General features: G+C 42.7%; 2 protein-coding genes across 9 annotated transcripts in view; one reads left to right on the top strand and one right to left on the bottom strand.

Annotated features, from left to right (window-relative positions):
- The window catches only part of SRGAP2 (SLIT-ROBO Rho GTPase activating protein 2), a 254,903-nt gene extending 247,457 nt beyond the window's left edge, over window positions 1-7,446 (bottom strand). For all 7 annotated transcript variants that reach the window (XM_027871069.1, XM_027871068.1, XM_027871070.1 and 4 more), the window contains exon 1: window positions 6,936-7,446. In XM_027871069.1, the coding sequence (XP_027726870.1) occupies window positions 6,936-7,002 (67 nt within the window). In that variant the 5' untranslated portion in view covers window positions 7,003-7,446. The remainder of the gene's footprint in view (window positions 1-6,935) is intronic.
- A 4,967-nt stretch (window positions 7,447-12,413) lies between these two features.
- On the top strand, window positions 12,414-27,233 carry FAM72A (family with sequence similarity 72 member A). Of its 2 annotated transcripts, none has more exons than XM_027871076.1 (4): window positions 12,414-12,502; window positions 14,053-14,130; window positions 18,726-18,850; window positions 25,572-27,233. In XM_027871076.1, exons 1-4 carry the CDS (start codon window positions 12,471-12,473, stop codon window positions 25,664-25,666), a joined length of 330 nt encoding a protein of 109 aa, XP_027726877.1. In that variant the 5' UTR covers window positions 12,414-12,470; the 3' UTR covers window positions 25,667-27,233. The 2 variants fall into 2 exon arrangements, with proteins under 2 accessions (XP_027726877.1, XP_027726876.1); XM_027871075.1 differs by having other exon boundaries at window positions 12,445-12,622.
- The last annotated feature ends 267 nt before the right edge of the window (window positions 27,234-27,500 follow it).

Genomic DNA, 27,500 nt, shown 5'->3' on the forward strand with positions numbered 1-27,500 from the left:
GAGTCAGTTATGGGTGACTTAGACATTTGGAAAATTGCATTGATTATTAAGGTACCACATAAATTTTTGTGTACTGGAATTAACATTTACTGAAACGACAGAAAGCCTACTAGCCTGAGAGAGTACTTTCAGCTATCTCCCAGAAAGTATGGCTTATTCATCTTGCAAAAGATGGCTCCAGGACCAGCCCTCTGGGGACTTCACTATTAGAAGAAGTGGTTGCCAACCATTCAGAAACAGGATGTATTTTTTAAGGCTCATGGGTCATGTCACAGTATGTCATGTCCAAACCGCCATGTGCTCTTTGTTTTCTGGATTTTGTTTTTCTTCTACAACCCAGACCATGCCAGCCAACCACAGATGAGGGGGTCATCTCCTCCCCAGTGAGAGCAGGCCCCACCCATCGTGCCATGATTTTAAACCAAAGATGTAAGGTCTGCAATGCATCAACATGAACTATGTTCTAGGACTTTTTGAACATTTAGTACATTTTGAGGCAAAGAGGGAAAAAAAAAAAAGATGGCTTTTTCCCTGGCAGATGGCATCCTAAAATAACCACAAAGATTGAGGAGCCTCACTGCCCAGCTGTTTCTCCTTCCTTAAGGATACGCACATTTCAAGTCCAGAGCCATCAATTGCTGATGAATAAGTTAAGATCAAGGCCACTTAGTAGCAAATGAGTAAAGGAACCAAAAGGGAGGATTCTCAGCTTTGTCAATTTCCCCCTCTGGTACATCATGGAAGTTGGGAGTTGCTCCTAACAAGGCAAGAGTTACCCTAGACTGGGAGAAGGGAAATTAACAACAGTTCTTTTTCAGGTCACCCCTATTTTAACTCCTGCTCAAAATGGTCCTAAATGGATCCACTTCACAATTGGAAAATCTGCTGAAAAGGGCAGACAAAAATGTAGGCTTTGCACTTTGCCTACTCTACAGAAAGTTTCTGACAAATTTTAAACGCTACTAGGAATATTACAATTCATATTTTCTCTTGCTTTCAAAGGTAAGATGAGTGATTCAGGAGCTTTGATCAGTTTTAAAGTTTAACTCTAGCTTGCCTCAGGAGCCTGCAAATCAATGTTCCCAATTCCTGATAAAGGCAGAGAGACACTTTTATGTCCACCTCCATCTGGGCCCTCTCCTGGCTTTCATCCCCTCTCATAGCAAACACTCATCCAACAAACATTTCTCAAGCCCAGTACTACCCTAAAGTGCTATAGAGATACAAAGCTGGACCAATCTTGGTCCTTGCCCTCATTTACAATCTAATTAAAAGGGAATTAAGATGTAATAAATCTCTTTAACATAAGAGTATTTGGGGGAAAGGCAACTGTGAATCATCTAGGAGACCCGAGTTCAAGTCTAGCCTTTGAAACATATTAGCAATGTAACCCAGGGCAGTGCCCCCGGACAATTCTTGACAAGCTGCAGAGAAGGTGCTTTGGTACTAGGAGTTTCCTCAAGTGGAGTTCCCTATATCGAAAAGCCCCAGATCTAGTCCAAAGAGAAAAGTCTGTGGTCGGTGCCACAAGACTGGCATCGTGGGGGTGCAACCTGGAGGTTCTCACTTGTGGTTGAGGTGAGCAAGCAAGACACTGTAGAGAAGAGGAGCCGTGATCTGGGCTTTGGTAAGATGGCGCATGGTAAAGACTATGCTGGCAGGAAATATGGGCAGGAAGACGGAATGAGCAAAGTAAGAAAGATGTGTGTTCTGGGAAAGGTTCAAAGTGTTTGGAGCAACTGCAGTAACTGCAGACATTTTAAGGGTGTGCAGTGCTCTCCCCTCAACAGACAGTGCTATTATTGACCATTCCCATTTTAAAGATGAAGAAACTGACATTCAAAGGGTTTAAGTGACTTGACCATGGTCATACAGCTAATGCTATTACTGAAGACGGGGTGCCTCTTGACTCCGGTTTCAATACTCCCTTTCCCTGACTCCATGTCATCTCTACAAGAGTTTATAATGGGAAGAAATCAAAGATGAAGCTGGAAAGATAGACCAAGGTCACAGGGTAGAAGACCTTTACCAGGCTAAAGAGATATGGTGGAAGGAAGCTAGCCAAAAGCAATGGCAAATTTAGATTTATAACTCCCCCTCTGGAACAAACAAACAAACAAACAAACAAACAACTTGAGTCACTGTTGAGACCCTACAGAAGAGATTCAAGAGATTCAAGGGTCTGAGGGTTAATACAATGAATACTCAAAGGAAAACAGATGATTTCTAATACTTCTAGATGGTCCTCCAAGATTAACAGCATGGTACACTGGAAAGAGTGCTGGATTAGGAGTAAAAGGAGTTGGGTTCAAATCCTGATTCTGCTATTTAATTCCTTCGTGGCTATATTTCCCCTCTAGGCCTCAGTTGCCTCATCTGTAAAATAAGGTGTTGGGCTAGATGACCTCTAAGGTCTCTTCTAGCTCCAAACCTGTGAACAGCTTTCCCCTCCCCTATAAATAAACAGCAACGGCTAAGACACAATCATTAACCCAACAGCTCTGAGAGACTGTTAGCCTTTTTTCATTAAAGTAACCAAGCTGTCCAGGAGCCAGCCTTGACAATTTGAGCCATTATTGATTTTTTTAAATCAGGCAACTTTCAAAGGAAATTTATTATATTCTACAAAAAAAATAATTCTGGATTTACTACTAGTTAATACTAGTTGACTTGAATTTTATTAATACTAGACATCTACATATTGATTGCTTTTCCCCCCAAGAATAGCATAGTACAAATACTTCCCAAATAAAGCCCCCAGAGACTCAGGTATAAGGTAAGAATGAACTTGCCTTAAAACCTGGATGAATTGAATGGAATTGAATTTCCCAGGAAGGAAGTTTAGGGGAGTGGAAGGAGGAGACAGAGCCAGTGGCCAGTCAGCATCATTCATATGTAAGTCAGGGAAGAGCATCTGGTACTTGCAAAACAGGGGTAAATATTATAAAATACAGTATTTGAACTTGGATAGGTTCTTAGAGATTAGTTATTGCACTCCCCTCATTTTACAGATGAAAAGACTAAGGCCTCAGAAAGTAGTCATTTGTTCAAGGTCACAAAGGGTGCAAAGGTGCAGGGCCAGGATTTGAACCCAAGACTTCCTGACTCAAAACCCAGCAGTCTTTATCCCTGCCAGGTCATACTCAGCTTACAATGAAAGCAGACAAAAGCTGGAAAGAAATCATACTCTCTGGAGGAACAAAGGTGAATGATCTGACCAGAGTGTCAGCCCAACCAATTTTAAACCAGGAAGCTTACAATAAAGTGAGGAAAGCATGAGGAGGAGACTGTAGCTTCTGAATGGGCTTCCCCAAAACAAGTTTCTGTTCCCATTCCCTGGGGCAACACCCTAACTTAGAAAGGTTAAGGGCCTCAGACCATTTCCAGTCATGGCCTCCCCTTCCCCCACCAAGCATACATGTTTCTACTGAAAGGGACCCAGCATTTGAATTTTGCCAACTGTTTAATTTTCATCCAAGAAAAGTCTGTCTGACTACCACAAGGTTGTCTCTTCCCTGGTCAAGAAATAATCAGTCCTTCAGACACTGTAGGGAAAAATACAGCCACAACAACAGCCACTGGGCTATTTCAGGCAAGATATTTTACTGCTGCCTTATTACACAAACTGATTATGTTTAAAGCTCCCCGAGGAGCTGGGACTGGGGAAAAAAGGATCTTCAGCAAAGACCTCTGTTGGCATGGGCAAGAGGTAGCAGAGTCTCCTTGGGGAATTAACTTACTCAAATACCATCGATCAACATTTGAAAACCCACACAGATCACGACTAAGCCCTCAGCTTCATCCCTTGCCTGTAAAAAAAAAAGGGTTCTGAAAGAGTTAAAACTGTTCCCAAAAAAAAGGCTGAGCTTATTCTATCAAATGCTCCAGATGGAAATCGCAGAATTTCACTCCTCGGCTCTACTGTTCTCCTATGGCAAAAAAAAAAAAAAAAGACCCACAATGTTCTCAAGAAAGAGAATTTTTACTTCCAGGCACACAGTACAACTCTGTTTCAGACTATTCGTCCAGGAATATTTGCATTAACCGTCAATCACAAGCTTTTTGGGAGACTATAAAAACCTAAGAATATGAAAAAGTGGAGGGGGGTGGGTAACAGGGCCGAGAGGTGTCTGCAAATAAATGACAATAGCCTAGACCATATGAAGTTATATTAACTCACCCAAATATTACCCTTCCATCCTTGGTGACATTACCTATACCTCCGAATTGTATCAGCTCAAATCCCAGCTAAGGGACTAATACCCTAGGAAACCAAGGGGCCCCAGAAGCATGGCTAAGGAATTTGACCAGACACCAAACGCCTGAATTTTACTAAAGGAATCTGAATCTCCACAAGTCAAAAAACAGTGCTCTTGTTTTTACAAAGGAGACAAGTTAGGCTGTCTCTGAGGGCAGCCCCCAGCAAAACCACAAAGGGATTGATGAGGTTGGGCCTTACAGCCTCAAAAGTGCTATACTTCCCCACGTGGCTACAAAAACTAGGAAGAGAAGGAAAAAAAAACCACAAAGAAGGCAGAGAGGGTCTCAAAAAGTTCATTTTCATCCTAAAATTTAAAATTCATTCAGATAACTCTGAAGCAAGAGCAAGTAGAATAAGGAAACTGTATTCAACAACTATTGGAAACTCTTTGAGGGTAGAGATTTTGTCTTTTTCTTTTTTTTTAATTCCCAGTACCTAGCGGAACAAAGGCAGTGTTTGATAGTGGAAAGAGAACTGGACCAAGAATCCAAAGACCTGGGTTCTAATCCCAGTTCTGCCCCTAATTGGCTGTGTGACCTTGGGTAAATCCTTTAATCTCTGGGCCAGTTTCCTCATCTGTAAAATGAGAGGTTTAGACTAGATTATTTCTATGGTTCCTTCCAGCTCCCAGATTCTATGATTCTATACAATGTCACTGGGAAAAGACTGGAGGGAAAGAAAACTCTTCTATCTGTGGCAAGGTTAAAGAGAAACCTCAAAGATCCAATTGCATTACATCATCTCAGAGAGCAGTGTTTGTAAATATGCAAGTGTTTAATTCTCTGAGACACACAGCAGAATTTCCAGAATTCCTTTACCAACTGGATCAGTAGCTAAAATGGTTCTATTAACACCTTTCAGTCCTGAAGCTTCCTAAAAAATACGTGTGTAAAATCACTTTGTATTCTTAGGGGTGCTTCTGAAGAGAACCTGGAAAAGTGGAAGTTATTAACTCTATGGAAACAGTTCTGAACAGGATGTGAAGAGGGACAGACCTAGTTACAATGAGAGGGGGGATTCCAACCAGCAGAATTCAGCCAATCTGGACAGGACACAAAAGGTCAGTGGCCTATTGTTTGCAAAAAAAGTCAGGGCTTATCAACCAGGACAAGAGGCCAAGACCTCACTCAATTCTAACTCAAAGCCACACCCCTCCCAGCCCAGCACTACTCGATCTAGGATAGAGTTAGCTCCCTATCCCTGCTGTAAACCTACTGGGGCATTCAGTCAATTGATGAGAGACCTTTCAGAGCACACTCTAGAGGCGAGCCAACTGAGGAGATGAAGAGATCCCAGCATGGTAGGAACTGCAGATTAATCCTCTGCAGAAGTGATCAACTGGCTTCCCTTTTTAAAGGCTCCCAAGCATTGGTTGGAGGAAGGAAGGGTTACAAAGCTCTCCCTAAGTCCTCACTGTTGTAAAAAGGTTTCCTAACATAGATACAGGGAGAGGAGGAGGGGACACTTCCCTCTACCCTGAAACAAAGGAAAACCTAGATTTCCAGCCATGTGTTATAACATTCAAGGCCTATTTCCCCTCCCCCAGCTGATGTCTCACTAGACTGAGGCACAGTATCTCCAGCGACCGATTAGCTGGCCAGGTCGGGTAGCCACACAAATGTAGGTTGTGTGTTCCTCATTAACAGGCAGGAATCCAGGAAATAAAGGGCAGTAAGGAATCTGGGAATGAGCTACAGGAATGGGGATTCACTAATCAAGTCTATCAGTGGACCTAGGAGAACTGAGAACTGGTCACTTGTCCCTCTACAAGTTCACATTTTCATTCCTGTTTTGCAGGGAAATTATTCAGAGCTTCAAATAAAAAAGGAAAAGAACAAAGGGTTAAACATAGATCTTCCTTTCCCTTTTTCAGAACCACAACCCTAGGGGATGCACAATTCAATTTAAAACCCATATCACCACACACAAATTCAGGGTGGTGGGGGTAAGGTTGGAGGTGGATGCCTTGATGTCTACTCTCAACATAACTAGCTAATCCTAGATGTAGCTGGGCTACCAGGGACCAGGTAGGTATGCCTAGCCTAAGATGTTCCTAGATTGTCTCTTAATACCACAGCAAGTCTTACATTTTGGAATAGTTGCAGTAGGAAAAAAAAAACACCAAGAAAAAAACCATCCTTATAAACCCAACCTCTCTGCAGGAGCTTTCCAAATAGAACACCTTCTGTAGGTTGCCTTTCCCAGCCCGGATTAGTCTTCAGCGGGTGAAATGCATTTCCAAACACCTGTCAGATTTCAATCATTCTAAAGATCCAAACCCAAAAGCAGATTGCCCCTTTCATCCTTCCAAGGACCACGTGCCCCTCCCCCCTATCCAGTCCAGTCAAGGTAAGGGGGCACTTACAGTGATGGCCCGGCCCCTAGAGCAGACCTTAAAGCTCTGGAAAATCTCCATTAGTGCCTGTGGCCCCCAGCCCTGCCATCCTTGGATGGTACACACCCTCCTCTGCCCCTCACCCCGACAGTCTTCTCCTCTGAATAAAAACTCCCCCACCTGCTCTATCCAGGGAAATGAAACCTTCCCAAAGAGCCACAATAGCCTATATTTAAACATGTGAATTATATATATATATATATATACACACACACCTATATCTACAAGTACATATGAATAGATTTGTATATAAGTACAGTTATTTTCAAAATCACCTACCTTTGACCTGAGTATCGTATTCTGCTATGATCTCCTTATCCTTTTTGAATTTAGCTGGAGACGTCATGTTTCCTTCCTAATTCAGCTCCCGAATGGATAGATCCACTCGACAAAAATCAAACCACTGAAATTAAAATCCTCAAGATTTCCTCTTCCGAGGGTCGATGGGTCTCCCAGCAGAATCCAGCGCTCCGGGGAGCCTCAGTCCGTAGGAAGGCTGCCGGCTGGGGAGGCAGCAAGCGGCCAGCGCGGCGGGAACATGCAGATGTTGGGGGTGGTGGGGGCCGGGGCGGAGCAGCGGCTTCTGATTCCTAGTGTCGAGCTCCGAGCCGCAGCATCAGCATCAGCCAGGGGAGCCGCAGCGCCGGGAGGCTGTCCTGGGCACTGACATCAACGACACAGGCAGGGAGTGGAAGTCCTTCCGCACAACAACATGGTGTGGGGGTGTGGGGCTGTGTGTGCGCCTGACTGTGTCAGTGTCGGTGCGAGGGTGTGGGTGTGTATCTGGGCGTGTGTGTCTCTGTCTGTCTGTATGTCTGTATGTATATATGTAAGTGTGGGGGGAGAGTGGATGGTTGCTTCTTTTTTTGTTTTGTTTTGTTTTACGGGCTCCTGAGATGATGCAAATCAAATCCCAAATGGGAGCAGCAGCAATGCAGGATCGGAAGTCGTTTTCTTCGGTTCACTTGCCTGTAAATGCAGGAAAAAAGGGGGGGGGGAGAAGATGGAGAAGGGGGTATCAGCCGGAGTGCAGATACCAATACGCAGGCTGAGGGTGGGGGAGACGACGTCTCCCCAAACTAGGGACAGCTGAGGCCAAGCCCCATTGACCTCCACCCCAGAAGGGTGGGCAGGAGGGTGGTGGAGGGAGGTGCAGCAAGGTCAAGAGAAAGGGGAAGCTCCCTCTGAATTAAAGAGACAAAATCACTTCAAAGCATCTGCTCGCTCGGAGCCAGGGGAAGGCTGCAGAGAGGCTCAGCCTAAGCCCATCAAACTGCTGCAGCCACCCACTCCCACCCGCCCCAAATCTTGCCAAACCTGAGCAGTGCCCAGCCCCAGCCAAAGCTTTCCTGGTCTGGACCTCGAAGGCCCCTCACAGATGTGGTGGCCATCGGACCCCGCCCCAACCCCAGTATCTCCCCTAGACATCAAAAGGCGATCAAAAGGCGAGGGCGGGGGGAGGGGGGTTGCGGATGCAGTTCCCAGCAGGGACAAGCTAGTAGCACACAACTTTTCCTCCCCTTCCTCCTCCTAGCTGTTTTGTTTTTGGTTACGAGCTTCCCTTGGCAGCAAATGTAAAAGGCGGGGGGATATCACGGGGAGGGCGAAGTCTGCAGGGAAAGGGGGGGAGGACCCTACTCTGCACCGGCTACATCTAGAGGAAAAATGTGGCCGGCGAGGCAGGAAACGGGGCTGCAGAGTCCGGCCAGGACACAGCCAGCAAAGCGCGGGAGGGCAGCCCTGCCTTCAGCCTTCGCCTCCCTCCCCTTCTTCCCCCCACTTCCCAGGAGCCTGCTTTCCTGCCTTCCCCCCGCCAGCCCCCCAGCCTAGCCCATCCAGGCCTGCGGGTAACGGCCCCTAGCGAGCAGGGGAGCCCCCTCCTCCACCAGCACTCTCAGCCACATCCCCGCCGCCAAATTCCAGATCCCAGAGCCCTCTTTCCCCTGGGGGCGCATTTTCCAGGCCCGGCTTCTCACCCCCTAAAGGTTCCCGACAGAAGGAAAGCTCGGGGAGACGCGAGCCGACTCCAACGCGAGCCGGGGAGCATAGCGGGCTGCAGGGCGTGCAGGCAGGCAGACCCTCGGACGCCCCTCTCCTTCCTTCCTTCCCTCCCGCCTGCCCTCTCCGCTGCTCTGCGCGAGAGGAGCCCGCCTGTGTCTCCCCCTTCCCGCGATCGAAGGAAAGGACAGCGGGAGGAAGGGAGGGGGAAAGCAAGGAGGGAGGAGGGACGGCGTGACTCCGGGAGGCAGGAAGAGGGGGGTGGGGGATGGATAAAGGGGGACGAGGTGGGCTCCTCCACTTGGCCGGGGGGAGGCGGCTGCTGGGGTTGGGAGGGAGCGAGCAATCACTAGGCTGATTTCCCGAGAGGGGCGCGCTCCTGGGGCAAGGACTGCCCGATCCCGGAAGGCTGGGCCAGTCAGAGGGCTGGACCGAGGGAGGGAAGCAGCCGCAGTCAGGGCGCAATTCCCGGGAGTGCGCTGGGAAGAGCGAGGCACGAGGCGCCTGGCTCCGTGCGTGTACTGAGTGCAGAGGGACGGACAGACGGTGCCGCCTGCCGGGCTCGAGAGGCAGTGGGTAATTAATCAGTGCTGCCTACCGGGAAGGGGAACGGGCTGCTCCACTGGCTAGGGGGGGCTGTCAGGTGCCGGCGGATGTCGGAAGGGGCTTTGGGAGCCGCGCCGCGGGAGTGCAGGCGGACGCAGACCAGGAGAGGGCGAGGGGCTGTGCACAAGGGATTTGGGAAGGGTCTCCCAGAGCCTGGACCGCCGGCTGCCGAGCAACGGGATGGCGGAGAAGCCAAGCGGGCAGCGGATGCCGCTCTCCTTCCCGCCCCAGTCTCCGTTTCCCTCCTGAAAACCAGGAGGAAGAAAAGGGGGAAGGAAGGAGCCTTTACCTGGCTCCGGCGCGGCTGGGTCCCCCGGCCCCGTGAACGCTTTCCCTTCTCAGTTCCCGCCCATCCACCCGCAACTTTGCAGCTCGCTTCCCTCCCCCACCCCCTCTGCGAGCCTCCGCCCGCTCAACAAATTGATCAGGCAGAGCAAACCCACCGGCTTGCCAATCATTGCCCGCCGCCTATGGACTGACGGACGCTGGAGCCATTAAAAAAGGCTGATCCCGCCCCTCCACACCTACCCAGGAGGAAGGTTGGGCTGGAGAAATCAAAGGGCGTGGGCCATCATGCAAAGGCGGAGTCTTGGAATGGGCCCCACCCCTCCAGACCTCCAACTAAAGTTAAAAAAAAAACTAGGGAGGTGGGAACAAGACGCTCAGCAACCACACGCGAACTCGACAGGGTAGACAGAACCAATTGGGTAGTGTCAAGGGGGCGAGGCGTTGCGGGGAATTTTCGCCAATAGAGAATAAGAGTCTGAGGGGAATGTCTAACGTCTTCCAATTGGAAGCTTGAAGGGCGTACTCTTTCCTTTTCACTGGGGCAAAAGAGAGGACTTGCCTCAACCTCCTTGAAGCCCACCAATCAGAATCGGAGGCGTGGCCAAATTCTTCCAACTGGCAAGCAGGATCTAACAGACACCGTTGCCAAGGCGGGCTAGGCAAGGTTCTCCTCCACTCAGGTTTTTCACCTGTAGGCGTGTCCAGAATCTTCCAATGGGGGAAGAAGGCGTGTCCCGGATTCCCCCCAATAGGAGCGCGACGTTGGTAATTCAAACTGACAGCCGGTCAGGAAAGCCAAAGGAGGAGAGTGAAAACGGCGTGTCCGGTGACAGGAGCCCCGCGAGGACCGAGCCGAACTGACCTGCCCAGCCCTGCCCCGCCCCGCCTTTTCCAGGGCGCGCCCCGGCGCGTGCGCGCCTGACCGGTCCAGTTCGAGGGGGAGAGAGCGAGCTGAGGGAAGTGGGGCGTCGAGGGAGAGAGGGCAGAGCTGAGGATAGGGCACCTCGAGGGAGAGAGAGCTGGGGGGGGGCAGCTGTCCAGGGAGAGAGAGAGAGTGCTGAGGGGGATCATTCAGGAAGATAGAGAGAGGATAGAACAGTGGTATCAAGGCCGAGAGAGGGCCATCAGGGCGGCTGTCCAGGAGGAGAGGTCGAGATTCGAGAGGAGGCATTACTGGAGGGAGAGGGAGCTCAGGGGTGCCATCGAGGAGCGAGAGAGAACTCCGTGGCAGTATTCAAGAAGAAACAGGGAACTGTGGGCGGACGCCCCCGGAGTGAGGGAGACCTGGTACCCAACACGACGGAGGACCCCAAGGGAGGAAGCCCAGATAGCGAGGGAGAGGGTAGAGCCGAGATACCCAAGAAGAGACAGGGAACTGAGCTGCTTAGTCCAGGAAGACTGGGTGAGAACCGACGAGAGGCCCTCAGACAGGTCGAGAGTGGTCAGGTTCGCCCAGGAAGAGAGGGAGCGCCTCGACGAGAGGCCCCCCGTCAGAGAGAGGGATTTCAGGGGCTTCCTCTACGAAGAACGAGAGAGAGACCAGGAGAGGTTTCCCAGGACCAGGGAGAGGGTGCTGAGAAGCGCCGTCCAGGAAGAGAGGGAGCGAGATGATAGCAGGCAATTAAGGAGGGGTCGGGAGAGAGAACCCAGGGGAAGCTCCCAGAGAGAACAGATCGAAAGTCGGCAATCCAGCGAGACTGACTTGAGGGAGATTATCCAGGAAGACAGGGAGAGGTCTGAGAGGAGACTGACGCAGAGAGAGAGGGAGCTGAGGGCGATCATTCAGAGAGAAGCACAAATAGCTGAAGGGAGGAGTATAGGGAGAGAGAGAGAGCTGAGGTGGTCCATCCTGAGGGACACAGAAAGAGCTGAGAGGTCTATAAGGAGAAAGAGAGAGCTGAGGGGAGCCATTCAGAGGGACACAGAGAGAGCTGAGAGGAGGAATATAAGGAGGGAGAGGGAGTTGAGGGCGAACATCCAGAGAGAAAGAGAGAGGGACGTGGGGAGAGAGAGGAAAAGATCGAATCAGGGTATCCTGTTGAGGGCGACAGCGAACTCCGAGACGGGCACCCATCTTGCACATCGCCCCCCTAGTGTATTAACTCTGCCACAGGGAGAGAGCAGTACCTTCCAGGGAAGGAGAGAGACGATTAGCGGAGGCCTACAGAGGGAAAGAGAGAGTATTGAAAGGTATATTCTGAAGAGAGAGGGAGTTCCTGCCGGGAGGTCCAACAGGAAGAGTGTGAGCTCCCTGAGGTAGCACTTGAGAGTGATTGTGTTGAAAAATTCATCTAGAAAGACAAAGCTCCAGACTCTGAGGGGGAGAACTAGATTTGGGGGCAGAGGAGAGAATACCCAGAGAAAACTGGGAAGGGGCCGTCACTCTGCAGAGAAAGAGAGCTGGGAGTATAAATAGTGCTGAAAAGAGGAGTCCACCAAAGTTTAGGGGAGAAGTTTCCGAGGGAGAAAGTGATCAGAGAGCCCTGGGGGAAGTGAAGGCTTTAAGAAAACAGGAGATGAGGAAGCCTGAAAGGAGAAAGTTTTAGAGATAAAGGATAGAGTAGAAGAGAAATCTGAGAAAAAATAATTATTGAGACAAAAGTTAAAAAGGAAAGTTTCCATTAAAGAAAGGAGAAAGGGGGAAAACAGCTAAGAAAAAAAAAAGGTACTGACAATTCAGCAGCTCATCTCCCCCCACACTCTACTCTCTGAGCAGTTAAGGGGGAAAGAAAGTTTACTGTTTCCCTGGCTCCTACCACAGAGAAAAGAACTACGTGTACCTTTCCCTCAGTCTGGACGAAAGGTCTAATTTCTTGCTAAGGCTTTACTTCCAATCTTCCAGTTTGGGGTTCCTGGACTGAACAGGGCAGAGGCCCTGCTTCCTTTTTCAAAACCCTCTCTCCTAATCCTCTCTGAGTCGTCATGTCTACCAGCAATTATAGCTTCAAGAACCGGTGTGTATCTATCCTGTGCTGCAAATTCTGTAAGCAAGTGCTCAGCTCTAGGGGGATGAAGGCTGTCTTGCTGGCAGACACTGAGATAGACCTTTATTCTACAGACATTCCTCCAACCACGTAAGTCAAGCTGATTAGGGGTAAGGAAATTTCAGTTCAATGGTAGCCCTTTAACTAGAAGGGGAGGGTTGAGACTGGCCCTCTGGAAAACAACAATGAGGTTATCATTTTGGAGTGCCAGCCACTCCCAACCTTAGATTTAGTATCTGATGATCCTGTTGGAGCAAAACTGAGTGGGTTGAATGTCTGGACATGGTCTGTGGTTTAGCCATAGTGGTCAACTATGATTCAAGACACCAACTCAATTACATCTGTGTGACCACACAGCCTTTAAGTCTAAATTCTGGCACTCTGCCCTACTATTCCATTGCATCTAGTATTCAGTGATTTAGTGGACAAGTCCTATGTGATGCACTTCATTATTTTCTAAACTTTCATCTTTATTGAACATGAAAATGAAGGAATATTATTGAGAGTATGATTGGCCCAAGGGATGGCAAACAGCTATTCTTTATTCCTATTTACAACAGAACCAAAGGAAATAGATTAAAATGGAAAGAACCACTAAGATTTACTATAAATAATAATTTCATGATACTTGGCAAACACTGTAAAAGGTAACCAAATGGGGTTGTGGAATCTTTTTATCTATACTTCAAAAATAGGACAGATTCTGATCTGTCTGTTGGTTTAAGTCCGGTCCTGCTTGCTGGCAAGGATTGTGTTGGATTACTTCTGTAATTAAATTTTGTGTTTTATTATCTAATGCTTTTCTTTTTAGGAGCACATACATAAAAACTTTTGCAATATCAGTCCATGTATCTGTACAGTAACCATAGTAATAAGTATGTTATTATAAGAGTAAATCATTATGATATTAAGTATATGGTGATGATGCTCAAATTTATGTAGCATAGTAGAAAGAATATTTTTCTTATACTCCTGCTGTGAGGTAGGTAATATCAGTATTATTATCCCCACTCTGCAGAAGAGGAGTCTGAGACTCAGTGAAGTTACTCAGCTTCTCTAGAGTCACAGGCTAGTCCATGGCAGAGCCAGACTTCTGACTCCTGGGTCCAGTGCTCTGTCCACTTTAGCACATCATCTCTTGGTTCACATTAGAGTCAGGGAAGCGGAGGTTCAAAAAGGCAAATGGCTTGCTGGTGATCTTACAAGTTAGTACCAGAGGGTCTAGAACAGAATCAGGGACCTTCATCCTGATTGCTGTTCTTGTTAGCTTGTGAGAGATGGGAGTGTAATAATGTGTTGAAATATATGTAGATCAATGAACACTAGAAAGAGAAAAATGAAAGATTTATTAGAAGTTCACGACAAGTTGGCAGATATTAAATGGCCATCATAAAATACAATGTAGTTCTGCCTGTAGGCCAACTCTTTAAGGTCTCTTCCAAGCCTTTGACTCTACCCAATCAGAGCTGCCTCACTGATCAAAAGAACAACTAACTATCCTTACATGTTTTCCCTTCTAGTGCTGTGGACTTCATTGGAACCTGTTATTTTACTGAAATCTGCCAATGCAAACTGAAGGACATTGCCTGTTTAAGATGGTAATTTATGGCACTGTTTTTCTTTACCTGTGGATTGGGAGGACAAGTGTTGAAGTTGAATTAGAGTGAAATTCAATGGGTTACACTTAGCACTGGTTGCCATCTGAGGGTTGAACTATGGATTCCTGTTCCCTGTGAAGGGCGCATTGAAAAGCCACTCAGAAAAAATAATTATATGAAAATTTATTAAATTATAATTTAAATTATCATCAGTTCAGGATGAAGTATGGTAGAAAGACATGAAAAGACAGACGGCATAGTGAAGTTCCCAGGGCACTAGACTTGGAGTCAGAGATACTTGTCTTCAGATCCTGCCTCCCAGACATTTATTGACTGTGTAGCCCTGGATAGTTCACTTAACCTCTGTCTATCTTAGTTTTGTCACCTGTAAAATAAGGAGGTTTGACTCTATGGCTTTTAAAGTCCCTGCCAGCACTAACTATAAGATCCTATGAGAAGTAGTAACTGAAATAATTCCACCTGTTCGCTGAGTTTAACATATGACCAGATAATAGAATGATTTGTGAAAAATTCAGAGCTTCTATCATCAGCTGACTAACACTGAGAAGGGTGAAAATTCTTGCAAATGCCACCATTCATTGTAGATTTGCCTTACTTTTGAACATTTTCAAAAACAGCAAAGTCTAAAACTAGAGTAGCCAGCTTGTACTTAGTTTGCAGGGACACATGTTGTCCTCCTACTTCTCCATCTGGTGGATCAGTTCTTGGGTGGCAACAGAGAACTAGAACGTACAAGAACCCAAAATCACACTAGAGCCTCAAGGTAAAGAAATCTTGAACCTAAAGGGCTAATGATATTTGTTCAGTATGTAGTAGTAGTAGTATCCAGAGTATCTTGGTGTCTTACAGAACAAACTGAAATCACTGCTCTGCCTTCTGAAAACTAACCACTGAAGTGAGAGGCACAGCTGGTATATGATATTAATTTTTGCATAGCCCTTGAATATACATCAACTCAGCTGATCCTCTCAACAGACTTGTGAACTACACAGTACAGGTATGGTTATCCTTGTTTTATAAATGAGGAAATGGAGCCTCAGACAGGTTGTGTAGCATAGTCACTTACCAAAAGTCTCATAGCCAATTCAAAGCAGAATCAATACTTGAACCTAGACCTTGACACCAACTCCGTTGTTCGTTACACTATACCATACTACCTCTTTACTGCTGGGTATCTAAAGAGTTATGTTCTAAGAACTATAAAAAAAGACAGAGTGAATTTTTTTGTTACTCAAGTCTATCTGGTTGGGATACTTTTGAAGGAGGTAGAATCTTAAGTGAGTCTTCAGTACTTCCAAGGATCTGTCATTTCATTGGTGTGGGTGTCTCTTCCACTGCTGAAGCTCCAAACCATTATAATGGACGGTTTCCATGAATGGCCAAAAAATAATAATGATGATAATGATCATTTTGTGAGCAATCTTCTGCTAATGAGTTTCTGTACATTTGTCCCACTCCTTAGATGACAATCTTTGGTTCCAAACTCAAAGCCTTTCCAACCTGGTGAGACCTTCCAGAGTTTGCATTCTACTTGGGATAAAGTTTAAGAACCCAAAGTCCCTACAACCCAGATGCATCATGCTGAAGCATCAAGTAGGATTTTAGTGGAGTGTCTATAAAATAGAAATGGAAATGGGTTAGTTGTTGTAGCAAAGAAATATTGTTTCAAGTATAAATAATAAATTAGACAAAGTTAGCCTGCTTTCTTAATAGATTATAAGATATTAGCCAAGAAGTTTGGGAATGTAATAATATAAAGTAGTTGCTGCTATTTTCCTTAGAATCTTAGAATTTAGAGGGAAGCAGAGGTCACCTAGTCTAGGAATTTCAGCTGCAACATCCCAGTCACTCTTCTACTTGAAAAACAGTTGTGATGTTTGAACTCCCAAAATCCCTTGGTCCAACCCCACCCCAGCTGTCCATTGCGTTTGAGGAAAGTTCTAATGCATAGGAAGTTTTTATTTATGTCAATTCAAAATGTTTCCCTGTAACTTTTTGCCCTCTAAAGTAAGTCAAATCTCTCCCACATGACAACTCTTAGTATATTTGAAGTTGTATATCGCTAAGGAATGAATTCAATCATTATCTACATAATTTAGGCCTTAGTTCCTTACCTTTTCTTGCCTTCTACCCCTACACAAGTTTTGGGGTGTGAATTCAGAGAACCACAGATTTAGAGGTGGAAAAGTCGTTTGAGGTCATTTAGCCCATATATATGTATTTAGCTATACACTTAATATACGATGAACGGCTATTTGTTCCTGCCAAGCTCTCTTCTCTGGGATAATTATTGCCAGTTCCTTTTGCCCTTAGCCCACAAGGGGTACCAGAAGCCTCCAGGGGCAGCCCATTACTTTTGGGGGTAGCTCTAATTATTAGGAAATTTTTCCTTAAATTGAACCAACATGTCGTTCTCTGAAATTTCCTTTTATGGCATGGTTTTGAGTTCTTCTACCATCCTGGTCACCCTCTTTAATTCCAGTTTGTCAATGTCCTTCCTAAAATATTGCACCCAGCATTGTACACGGTACTCTAGGTATATGTTTCACTTGAGTTTCTATAAATTGTACATTGTACATCTGTTGATGCAGCCTAAGATCGTGTTTTCTTTTTTTGGCTGCCACATCACACTGATGATTCATATTGATCTTTTAATTTCCCTTCCTTCCCTCCCCCATGCCTCATGAATGTTAACTCCTTGAGGCTAGGGACTTTTTGTTTTTATCTTTCTTTCCACATCACCTAGCACCATTCTTCCCGTCTATCATTTAGCACTGTACCTCATACATAGTAGGTACTTAATGTTGGTTGAGTTAAATTGTTGAACTGAATAATCTGGTCTAGCAAAACCCCTATATCTTTTTCACACAAAGTGCTTTCTAACTATGCTCTCCCATTTCCCCTACCAACCCCCCTCCCCCACAACCTTGTCCAATTATTCATATAGTACATCTTTTTCAACTGAAGGGTACAACTTTATACTTATCACTATTAAATTTTATCTTGTTGTCTTTAGCCTACCATTCCAGTCAGTCATATTAGGAATAATAACTTACATTTGCAAATATGCAAAGCACTTTACTATTTTATCCTATTTGTACCTCAAAACAATGCTATGAGATATTATTGTCCTCATTTTAAATTTGAGGAAACTAAGGCTCAGAGGGCATAAGGGACTTGCCCATCATCATACAGCCAATAAATATTAGATGCAGAATTTGAACCCATCTTCTTGACTCCAATAACAGCATTCTGCCTAGTGTACCATACTGCTTTTCCTGATTTCATTATCAACAATATTTAGCTGTGACTCCCAATTTTATGTCATCTGCAAATTTGTTACACATGGTACCTATCACTATGATTATGTAAAGTTATGACAATCATTAGAACAATGTGACTTAATGGAAAGAATACTAGTTTATCTAGCTTAATTTTTTATATGTATTTTCAGTTATTCTCAAATTATAGTTCAACTACACTTTTCTAGAAGTTCTTTTTGAGTTAGATGCTGTCTCAGAATATATTCTGTTTTCTTGTCTCTGTCCTTGCTTACACTCAGAATTAAGGTACATTGATAGATTGACAAACCATTTTCCCCACAGTATGTATTAAATAAATTCATTAAAAGATATATATGATTGAAGAGCATTATATGATTGAATATGTTAGAGAGAGCTTTCATTTTATTGCATTATTTGGGAAGCCATGTATTTGAAATAAGGATATTATTAAATTACTGCTTAATATTTAGTAATCACAAATTAAAAAATCTAGAAACTGTTTAGAGAAGGGGAAAAAAAGAAAGAATATTCAACTAGGAACCATAGGGATTCTATTCAAATGCTGATTCTGCTGTTTCCTACCTTGTGTGACTTTGGGAGAGATACCTTACAGTGCTGGGCCTCAGCTTTCTTCTGTATTAAAAGGGGTGGGCTAAATGACCTTTAATGACCTTTCCACCTCTAAATCCGAGGTTCTCTGAACTTATACCCCAAAACTTGTGTTATTGAGGGGTAGGAGACAAGAAAGGGTAAGGAATTGAGGCCTAAATTATACTAATAATCAGTTTACATTGATTGAATTCATTCCTTAGCTTTACTAGTGTAGATATACCCATAATATAGCCCCTCCAGCGTCACATCTCTACCAGACAGACACCTCCCTTCTTTGTATCCCTTGGAGTTGTAGAAAGATAGCTAAACTGTAGTCCTAGATCTTCCATGTCCTCAGTTACCTCATTTGTAAAATTAGAGGATTGGATTAAACTCCTGAGGGCCTTTTAGGCCTAAAGCACAATCATCAACAGAATCTCAAAATTTCAGAGTGGGAATGGAACTTAGAAGCCATCTAGTCCACCACCTAATTAAGACTCTCCCTACAATATTCCCTTCAAGTATCTTTGATTGAAGGTCCAATGGAATGTAAACTGCTTAAGGTCAAGGACTGTTTCATTGTTGTCTTTTTATTTGCTGCACTTAGCACAGTTTTAGGCTCTTTGTAAGCACTTAATAAATACTTATTGAATGAATGAATATTACTCAAAAGGTGATGATTCTTGTTTTCTGTTTTAGTGGGAACATTGTAGGTTACCATGTGATCGTTCCATGCAAACCCTGCCTTCTTTCTTGCAACAACGGGCATTTCTGGATGTTTCATAGTCAGGCAGTTTTTGGTATCAACCGGTTAGACTCCACTGGTAAGAAACGTTGCTGACAGATTTTTCTACCTTATCTATAAAACACAAAAATAATTAAAATTGCCATTGTCAGCTATAGGATTTTAGGGTATCTTAGCAGGATTAGAATAAAGCTAGATGAAAATACTTAAAATTACTAGCTAACATTTGTTCCTGAATTACTATAAAGGAAAACATTTATTGCAGATTGAGCAAACCACGAATATAACAATTAATCTATTTTTAACAATAACCTCTCTCAGGAAGCTCCCCCTAACCTAGATTACTGGACTTTGAGATATCAGTTTTCCTGCTTATGTTAAATGAAACCCTGAGATCTCTACTGAAATTTAAATCCTTTTTTCTCAAACATTCACTTATGGAGAATATTGGCAAAAGTCCATTATCATTTTTGTGTTTTGTTGTCTAATGGTCCAAAGTTGCCTAGATTCTTTTTTTCAATTGATTAATATTTTAACTGTTCTGTCCTGTTCTTCTACACACATTCTTACTCCAGAGAGTTTTTAAAAGACCATTAGATTTAAAAGCCATTTGATTTCCTGTGAGTTTTTTGTTTTTTAATGTTATCTCAGATTTAAAAATAGTTTTGATGTGATTTGCCCATATTAAAAGGATTGTAGTCATTTCTTCTGATACTTTAGTGAAGAGAATGTAAATATTTGACTCTAAAAAAATTGTTACCTTTACTAATTACTTTGATAAGAAATTGCACTGCCAATGCTTTCTGGATATTTACATGATACATTTTATATTGCTTGGAGCCATTCATGTAAATACATGTTCTAATTGTCTAATGCTATTTTGGCTCTGAAGAAAACTTGATGGTCTGAGTCAATACTAACACCAAAATTTTACTTGATTTTTTTGAATATATATTTAGGAAGTTTGGTGGAGTTTTTTAGGAGAAAGAAAACCTTAGGCATAAAAAATGGTAAAAATTATTTCAGTGTCCAAAATGTGTGTCTCTGAGCCCTCCCCACACACCTTTTCTATAGACTGAGATTCAGTCATCATCTGGGACCTAAGCTTGGTTCCCATAAGCTATCATTCAAGGTCCTAATTTAAGAATCTAGTCGTTAAAACAGGCTGTTTGCACTTAAGTGCCAATCTGAATTCCCTCATGTGAGATTTAAGCTCCTAATTTAAGCCCCCAGATGTATATTTGTGCTAATCATGGGGCACATGGGGCATATTAAGGGAAGTTTTTGCTTTGATATCATTTTTCCTGTATTCAAAACACAGGGGTTTTTTTTTATTATTTACTTTAATATTGGTTAATTTTTCAAAGATAAAAGCACTGCATTCTTCCATTCACATAGAATCTAATCCATGAGAAACAGATGTATCACAGGATTTCCTTCCTCCCTTCTTAACAGAGAAAGGAAGGTGCGGCTTTTGTCAGATCCAATCTCTTAGTTTATTTTTCCTCCTTTGAAACAATTGTGCTAAACTACTTCATGTCCCTGAGTGTTGACTCCAAGAATTCTTCATAGCACTGATATTGTAACTGAAGCGATTTTTTTTTCTAGAAACTTGCTTCTGATGGCATGGTAACTATCCTTGCAAATCTCCTGGGCAGCAGGATCAAAGGACTATCCATGAAACTTCAGAAAATCCCAGACTTCAAAATGATGTCTCTTCTAAACCCAAACCTGACTTCAGGCAATAACCCCTCCCAGAAAGACTGTTGTTTCCATTATTACAGAGGGTTCCCAGAAAAGCTTCCAAAGTCTTCCTAGATAACCTGTCCTAAAATCTCACAATTGCCAAAGTGGGGAAATTTTTCCTAACTTAGTAGGTCCTCTACAAATTTATGCTCTTTAAGCCTGAGTCAGTCCTCACTGTTGCCCTACAGTCTTTAGGCATCTCATGATCACACTCTGTATGGTGAATGCTTTCACTCTTTCTAAACAACCAAATTTAGTCCCACCCCCTTACTCTCAGATGAGTGCTGCCTCCTACTCACTGGGCAAATTGAGACAAACAGAACTGGACTTCTTCAACCCCTCTAGATGTGCTCCAATGTTTCTGTATCTTCACCTTTCTGTCTTCTTGCCCTCCTCTCTTAGAAGAGATGTTGGTTTTCCTTAGAAAGGCCAAACTCTCCACCTACCACTTCATTCGTATCCTCCCAGCTCATTCTCAAACTTGTTTTGTTTCTCATTCTTTCTTCCCATCTCTTTCTCACCACCCATGGCATCTTCAATCTTTTCTTTTCTGTTGGCTACTTCGAACGGGATCGACTCTTCCTTGACCAAAAAGGAAATATTAGGCCTAAGACCTTGCTAATCCCTTGAGCTTTTATATCATCTCTATGTCCTTTCAGTCACTCTCAAGGAAGAAGGGTATAGAGAGTATCCATTTACTTCCTTACTCTAAACCCCCTGGCAAGCTTCTGTAATAGTTTCATAGATTTAGAGCTGGGAAGGAACATTTATAGGTCATCTAGGCCAACTCTCTTATTTTGCAATTGAGGAAATGGAGTGAGGCCCACAGGTAGTAAGTGGCAGAGCAGGAATTCAGGTTGAGGCCCTGTACCTCTAAACCTAGTGTTCTTTCCATTGCACCAGCCTGTCTTCTACATCCTAGTGAAACTACTCTCAAAGGTCGTAACAACCTTATAATTGACAATGCAATAGCACCTTCTTACTCCTTTTGCAGCTACCCAATAGCATGTGACCCTCCTTTGCTATTCTCTTCCTTAGGTTTCTATGAAAACTGAACCCTTGCAGTCCTTATTAAATTACTGATGACTGCTACTCTTACCTCTTCTTCATCCTGATATCTAAATGTAGAAGTTCCCCAAAATTCTCTTCTCTATATATGATTACTTCTCTCTATGTTATTACTATGCCTTCATCTATTTCTTCTATGTGTATGACTCCCTGATTGAGATCTCTACCCTCACCCTGCCCCCACCTCCCACCTGAGCACCAGACTCAGATTTTTGACTCACAATTAGATATCTTCAGTTGGGTATCCAGTACTCCAAGCTCAATATGTCCAAAATGGAATTAGTCGTATCATGGTGTCTCAGAGTTTGAAGAGACCTCAAAGGTCATCTAGTCTAACCCATCCCTGACAAGTGGTCATCCACCCTCTACTCAGAAAACTCTAGGATGGCTACTGTCTCCCAAGATAGCACATTCCACTTTTGAAAACTCTAATTATTAGGAATCTATCTGCCTGCGATTTCCACACATTTCTCCTAGCTCTGCTCTGTGAAGCCAGATAGACGCCTCTTCCACATCCCTTTTAATACTCCAAGATAGCTGTTATCTTCCCCCAAAGTCTTCTTACCTTTAATACTTGAATGGTATGGTTTCTAGTCCTTTCAAAAGCTTGATTACCTTCCTCCAAATGAACTCTAATTTATCAATATCTTTCTTGAAATTGTTCCCAGAAATGAACACAATACTCCACATGTGGTCTGACCAGGAAAGGGGCTATCATTTTCCTTGTTCTGGACTAGGCCACACTGGACTTGGCATCAGGAGTTAGCATTCCTGAGTTCAAATTCTGCTTCTGACACTTCCTAGTTTTGGGACCCCAGGCAAGCTACTTAAACTCTCTCAGCCTTAGTTTCCTCATCTGTAAATGTAAAGCGCTTTGCAAACTTAAAATCACCATATAAATATTATTATGTCTCTATTAATATAGCCCGTAGTCACTAACTTTTGGCTGCCATGTCACCTTGTTCAAATTGAGCTTGCTATCCACTAGACGCAGGTCTTTTTCATCGAAGCTGCTGTTTTAGCCACGCTTTCTTCCATCCTCTAGTTGTCTGGTTGATTTTCTTTAACCCAAGTATAGGATTTCATACACCTATTAAATTTCACCTTATTCAACTTAAGCCATTTTTGATCCTGATTCTGGCATCCAGTATGTTAACGCTCCCTTTTAGCTTCATGTTGTCTGCAGATTTGATGAGCTTGCCGTCAATCCATTCAGTTAAGACACTGATAAACACATAGAAGGTCCATAGAGAGATCACAAGGGCACTCCACTAGAAACCTCCCTGTAGGTTGACATTGATACATTTATCACTACTCTTTAGTTCATTCAACCATTTCCAAATCTGCCTAACTACTATATACTCTCAATTAACTCATATTTCTCCATCTTCTAAGGATCTCATAAAAGACTTTGTCAGAGGACTTTGTGAAGCCCAAGTATACTTTGTTGGTGGCATTTCTAAACTCTAGGTCATACTCAACTAATCTTCCTCTTTTTTGGTCAGGGTTATTAAACTGGTGGCTCAGGGAAATATTGTAGGTACAGTTTACTTAAATTTTATCAAAGCATTTTATTGTCTCATGTTATTCTTGTGGAAAAGATAGAGAGATGTAGACTAGACAGAAATTCTGTTTGAATGACTAGAAATAAAGAGTAGTCGTTAATAGTTCAATGTCTGTTTAAACCTTTTACTAATGATTTGGGTAAAGGCATAGATGTCATGCTTATTGAATTGCAGATGATGTAAAGCTAGGCAGGATAACTAACAAATTGAATGACAGAATCAGTATTCAAAAAAAATCTGACAGACCAGAACATTTGGCCCAGTGTAATAAGATGAAATTTAATAGGGATAAGTGTCAAATCTTATATTTGGGTTAAACCAATCAACTTTAAATAAGACAAAGTGTGGCTAGACAAGCAGCTGGTCTGAAAAAGATCTGAGGGTTTTAAATGATCACAAGCTCAGTAGTAAGAGCCAACATTGTGATTGACATAGCAGATAAGAAAGTTAAAGTAACCAAGAGAGACTCAACATCCAGGAATGGGTGAGAATGGGTGATAGTGCTACTATACTCTAATCTGGGCAGACTACATCTATAGTATCAAATATTGCTAGCCACAAAAACCCACAGGTCTTCCCCAGAGCAATTGTTTAACATCACTTCCCCCATCCTCTGATTGTGTACCTGATTTTTTTTAACCCAAATGTAGAATTTTATATTGATTTCTGCTAAATTTTATCTTACTACATTTGATCTAATGTGGGCACCAAATCTTAAAAAGTGCAGGGATAAGTTAAAGAAAGTTCAAAGAAAGGCAACCAGGGTCATAGGGTTTAGAGGTCCCCTAGATCAACCCACCCATGAGTCCACAGTATCATTCAGATTAGGGAACTGAGGCCCAGAAAGGTTGAGTGACTTATCCAAGGTCACTCAGATAGTGAAAGGCAGAGCTATGATTTCAGCCCAGTGCCTCTGACTCCAAATCTAGCATTGTCTCCACAGCTAGCAAAGGGCCTTGAGTTCATACCATATGAGGATCAGTTGAAGAACCTGGGAATGTTTATCCTGAAGAAGACGAGGCTTAGCAGGGGACACAGTAACTGTCTTCAAGTATATGAAGAAGGGCTGTCAGATTGAAAAAGAATTAGATGAGCTCTGCTTGCCCATAGGTCCTAGGAACAATGGGTAGAAACTGCAAAGGAGGAAAATTTTGGTTTATCATAAAGAAAACATTCCAAATAGTTAGAACTATCCAAAAGTACACTGGGTCACCTCAGTGGATAGTGGGTTCCCCCTTACTTTGGGTTTCTAAATCAGATATGTTGGAGAGGGGATCCTTTTTCAAGGGGTCCTTGAACTAGATGACCTGGGAGCCCTTCCATCTCTGAAGTTCTGTGAACTTTCCAGTCATTATTGTGCTTAGTAGTCATTTTGACCACTGGTGTAGTATATTCTCCTGTTGATCTCCATTAGCTTCTCTAGAGGTCAAAATTGAGTATACGTTTTTTCCCAATTTAGTGCTTTCAAGTTATATATGGCATCTAAAGTGCCCATTGTATCCAGAATAACTCTTTTTCTTTACCAATTGTGCTATTTTTTAATGTGTGTATATGTGTGTGTATCTGAGATTCAAACCAGTTTTAAAGGTGGCCACTGTTTTTTCTGCCTTTCTATTGCTAAGGTCTGATCCTATGACAATTACTAAAAATTGTACTCACTTTGGCTTAGAATATAACCTGCCAGTTTCTGAGAGTGTATCATATTATGACTGACACCAGAGCCTTTTATGCCTATGAGAAAAAAGTTTCCAGATATTTCCATTTTATTTGAGGGCACACATTGCAGTCCTGTTCCATACACTCAACCAACCAACCAGCCAATGTCAGTAATGTGCCAGTCCTGATACTTAATCAAAATGAAGTACTTAACCAAAAGAGGAGAAAATGGATCCTGTGAGATATCCAGCCTTGAAAATCAAAGGAAATAAATTAGAAAATAGTCAGACTATTAAGCTTGGAGCCCTAGTATTAAGCTAAATGGACTCCTTAATATCCCTTCCATGACTGGGATTTTAGAATGTAGTTCCTAACTTAAATACAATTCCTAAATTTTTAGTAGCTATCATTCTGTAGTTTAGTGTAAAATTCACTTTTGAAAAATTAAATCTGGGATAATTATATTGAGTAGCACCTACAATTTAAAAAAATTTTTTTTAATGCCATTAGTATCAGGACCAATGAATCTGTGTGGTTTAATGGAAGGAGTCCTGGAATTGGAGGCAGAAAACCTGGGTTCAATTCCTGGTTCCACTAATTTCTATTGACATAACTTCAGGGAAATCATTTTGCCTTTGTGGGCTTCAGATTCCCAATTTGCAAAATAAGATGGGGTTGAACTAGATGACCAGTAAGGTCTATTCTAGCTCTAAAACCTGTGAAAAGTATCCAGACTTAAGTAATTTGATGACATTATATTTTCAGGTGTAAATCTTCTACTTTGGGGCAACTTGCCAGAAGCAGAAGAAAGTACAGATGAAGATACGTTAGACATTTCCGAGGAGGAATATATTAGATGAATGGAAACAACGATGTGTATATTATATGAGAACTCTCTTTTTCCTATTTAAAAAAACCACAAAACCAAATATTTTAATGAATGAACTATAAAACTGTAAATAAACAGACCAAAGGATTTATTGACAGTTTTTTTTTCAAAAAGAAAAGATTGTATACTCATTGATTTACTCAACAACTGCCTTAGTTTGATTTGTTTCTGTATAACTACCAGTAGTTCATTTGGATTTTTTCATACTGGTGCATTCTTAAATTCAGACAGGAGATGGTTCTCAATCTCCTTCAAGTGTCATTGTGCTCTCTCATCTCCTAATCTAAGGAAATGTTTCTTCTATCTTGATGCCAAATAATTTTAATTTTAAATTGCTAGAATAAGTGCAATGGTACTAACAGATAATCCATGTCTTACTGAGTCTTAACAGATGATAATAAAGCAGGCTGTCAGGTTTTCATAGGTATTAACTATCATATTTTCTTTTAGTGAAAAATGTCTCTGCTCTAGAGCAAGAATACTTATGAATTAGCAAGTAAGTAAATGAAAACTTGCCCCATGTAGTAACATTCCCAGGAGGAATAACCTTGCCAAGAAAGTCAGTTAAATGGGTTTGTTTAAGGGATTTCAATACCTACCGTTTTCAAATGTTGCATATCAGAAGCCATTACAAATATTACTTTATGACTGCTTCTGTCCATTTCTTTCCCCTTCCCTTGCCTTCCTTTATAAATGATCAATTTCAATAGGTGAATAGTTTTGCCCCTCAAGTCACACAAAAAGGTAAAACTAAGAAGTGATTTGCCTATCCCTTAATAAGTTGCACAAGTTTATTCCATACAAAGAAGAGATTTTTAAAGCCTTTCAGGACTAAAAAGTCAGGAAACTTTTGGATTCTTGTCATATGTAAAGCTAATGTTTATCATAGTTTTGTAAATATCTCCATGGGAAGCTTTAAAATGTTTTATTGATGCCTTCTGTTGTTTTGTCACAATCATTTTCAAGTATCCATCCTAACATGACCCAGTGAAGCCCTCATTGTAACAAAGAAAAACAGTTAAGCAACACAACTTAAAAACGGTGTCTGACAGTGTATGTCATATTCCATACCCATAGCTCCTCTCCTTTCCTCTTTGCCCTTCTTCTTCTCATCTTTGGAGCCAAGATTTGTCATTGCAATTACTCAGGATTCACCTTCATTTTAATGTCTTTTTCCCTTTATTGTTTACATTATTGTACATTTAGCATTGTTTACGTGATCATACTTACTGTGTATATTTTTTTCCTGGTTCTGCTTACTTCAGTCTACATCAGTTCATACAAGTTTTCCATGGGAGGCATTTTGGCAATTGTAATTCCAAGATAGACTGAATTATGGATTTGCAAATAAATACTGTTCTATTGTTGTATACTGACATCCTTTTTCAAAAAAGGAACAAAAACCTGTCCTTCTTCCAGGAACTGCACCCATAATAGAAAGCAAGAAATAGTACTATCAACTATATCTATCCAGCACACATTGGAACTTAACCTGGATGAGGACATGTGACCTCACTCCTCAATTTCAAGGTTGAATAAACTGGTAAATAATGATAATATTTCTATTTTAAAAGTTTGTAATTTTGTTAATTTTTGGTCCTTTCTCACTGGCACAGATCACAACCCCTCTGCACTTTAATAGGTAGTTGTCATGAGCAGTAATGGTTAAAAAATTCTTACCTAGGTAAAAACAGTGACTTACTTGAGCTCTCCCCCAAACCCCTCCAAATACTTGTAAAAAAAAATGGCTCTGAACAAATTCTAGAGCAGCAGAACCCACAAAAAGACAGAGTGAAACAAATTTC

The sequence above is a fragment of the Vombatus ursinus genome, unplaced genomic scaffold (assembly GCF_900497805.2).
Source record: "Vombatus ursinus unplaced genomic scaffold, bare-nosed wombat genome assembly UNPS02014798.1, whole genome shotgun sequence".
Taxonomy (NCBI): Eukaryota; Metazoa; Chordata; class Mammalia; order Diprotodontia; family Vombatidae; genus Vombatus; species Vombatus ursinus.

Coding starts and splice junctions, on each gene's coding strand:
- FAM72A (XM_027871075.1), top strand. CDS start 12,471: ATGTCTACCAGCAATTATAGCTTCAAGAACCGGTGTGTATCTATCCTG. Junction 14,131..18,725: donor GACATTGCCTGTTTAAGATG/GTAATTTATGGC, acceptor TTTCTGTTTTAG/TGGGAACATTGTAGGTTACC. Junction 18,851..25,571: donor CAACCGGTTAGACTCCACTG/GTAAGAAACGTT, acceptor TTATATTTTCAG/GTGTAAATCTTCTACTTTGG.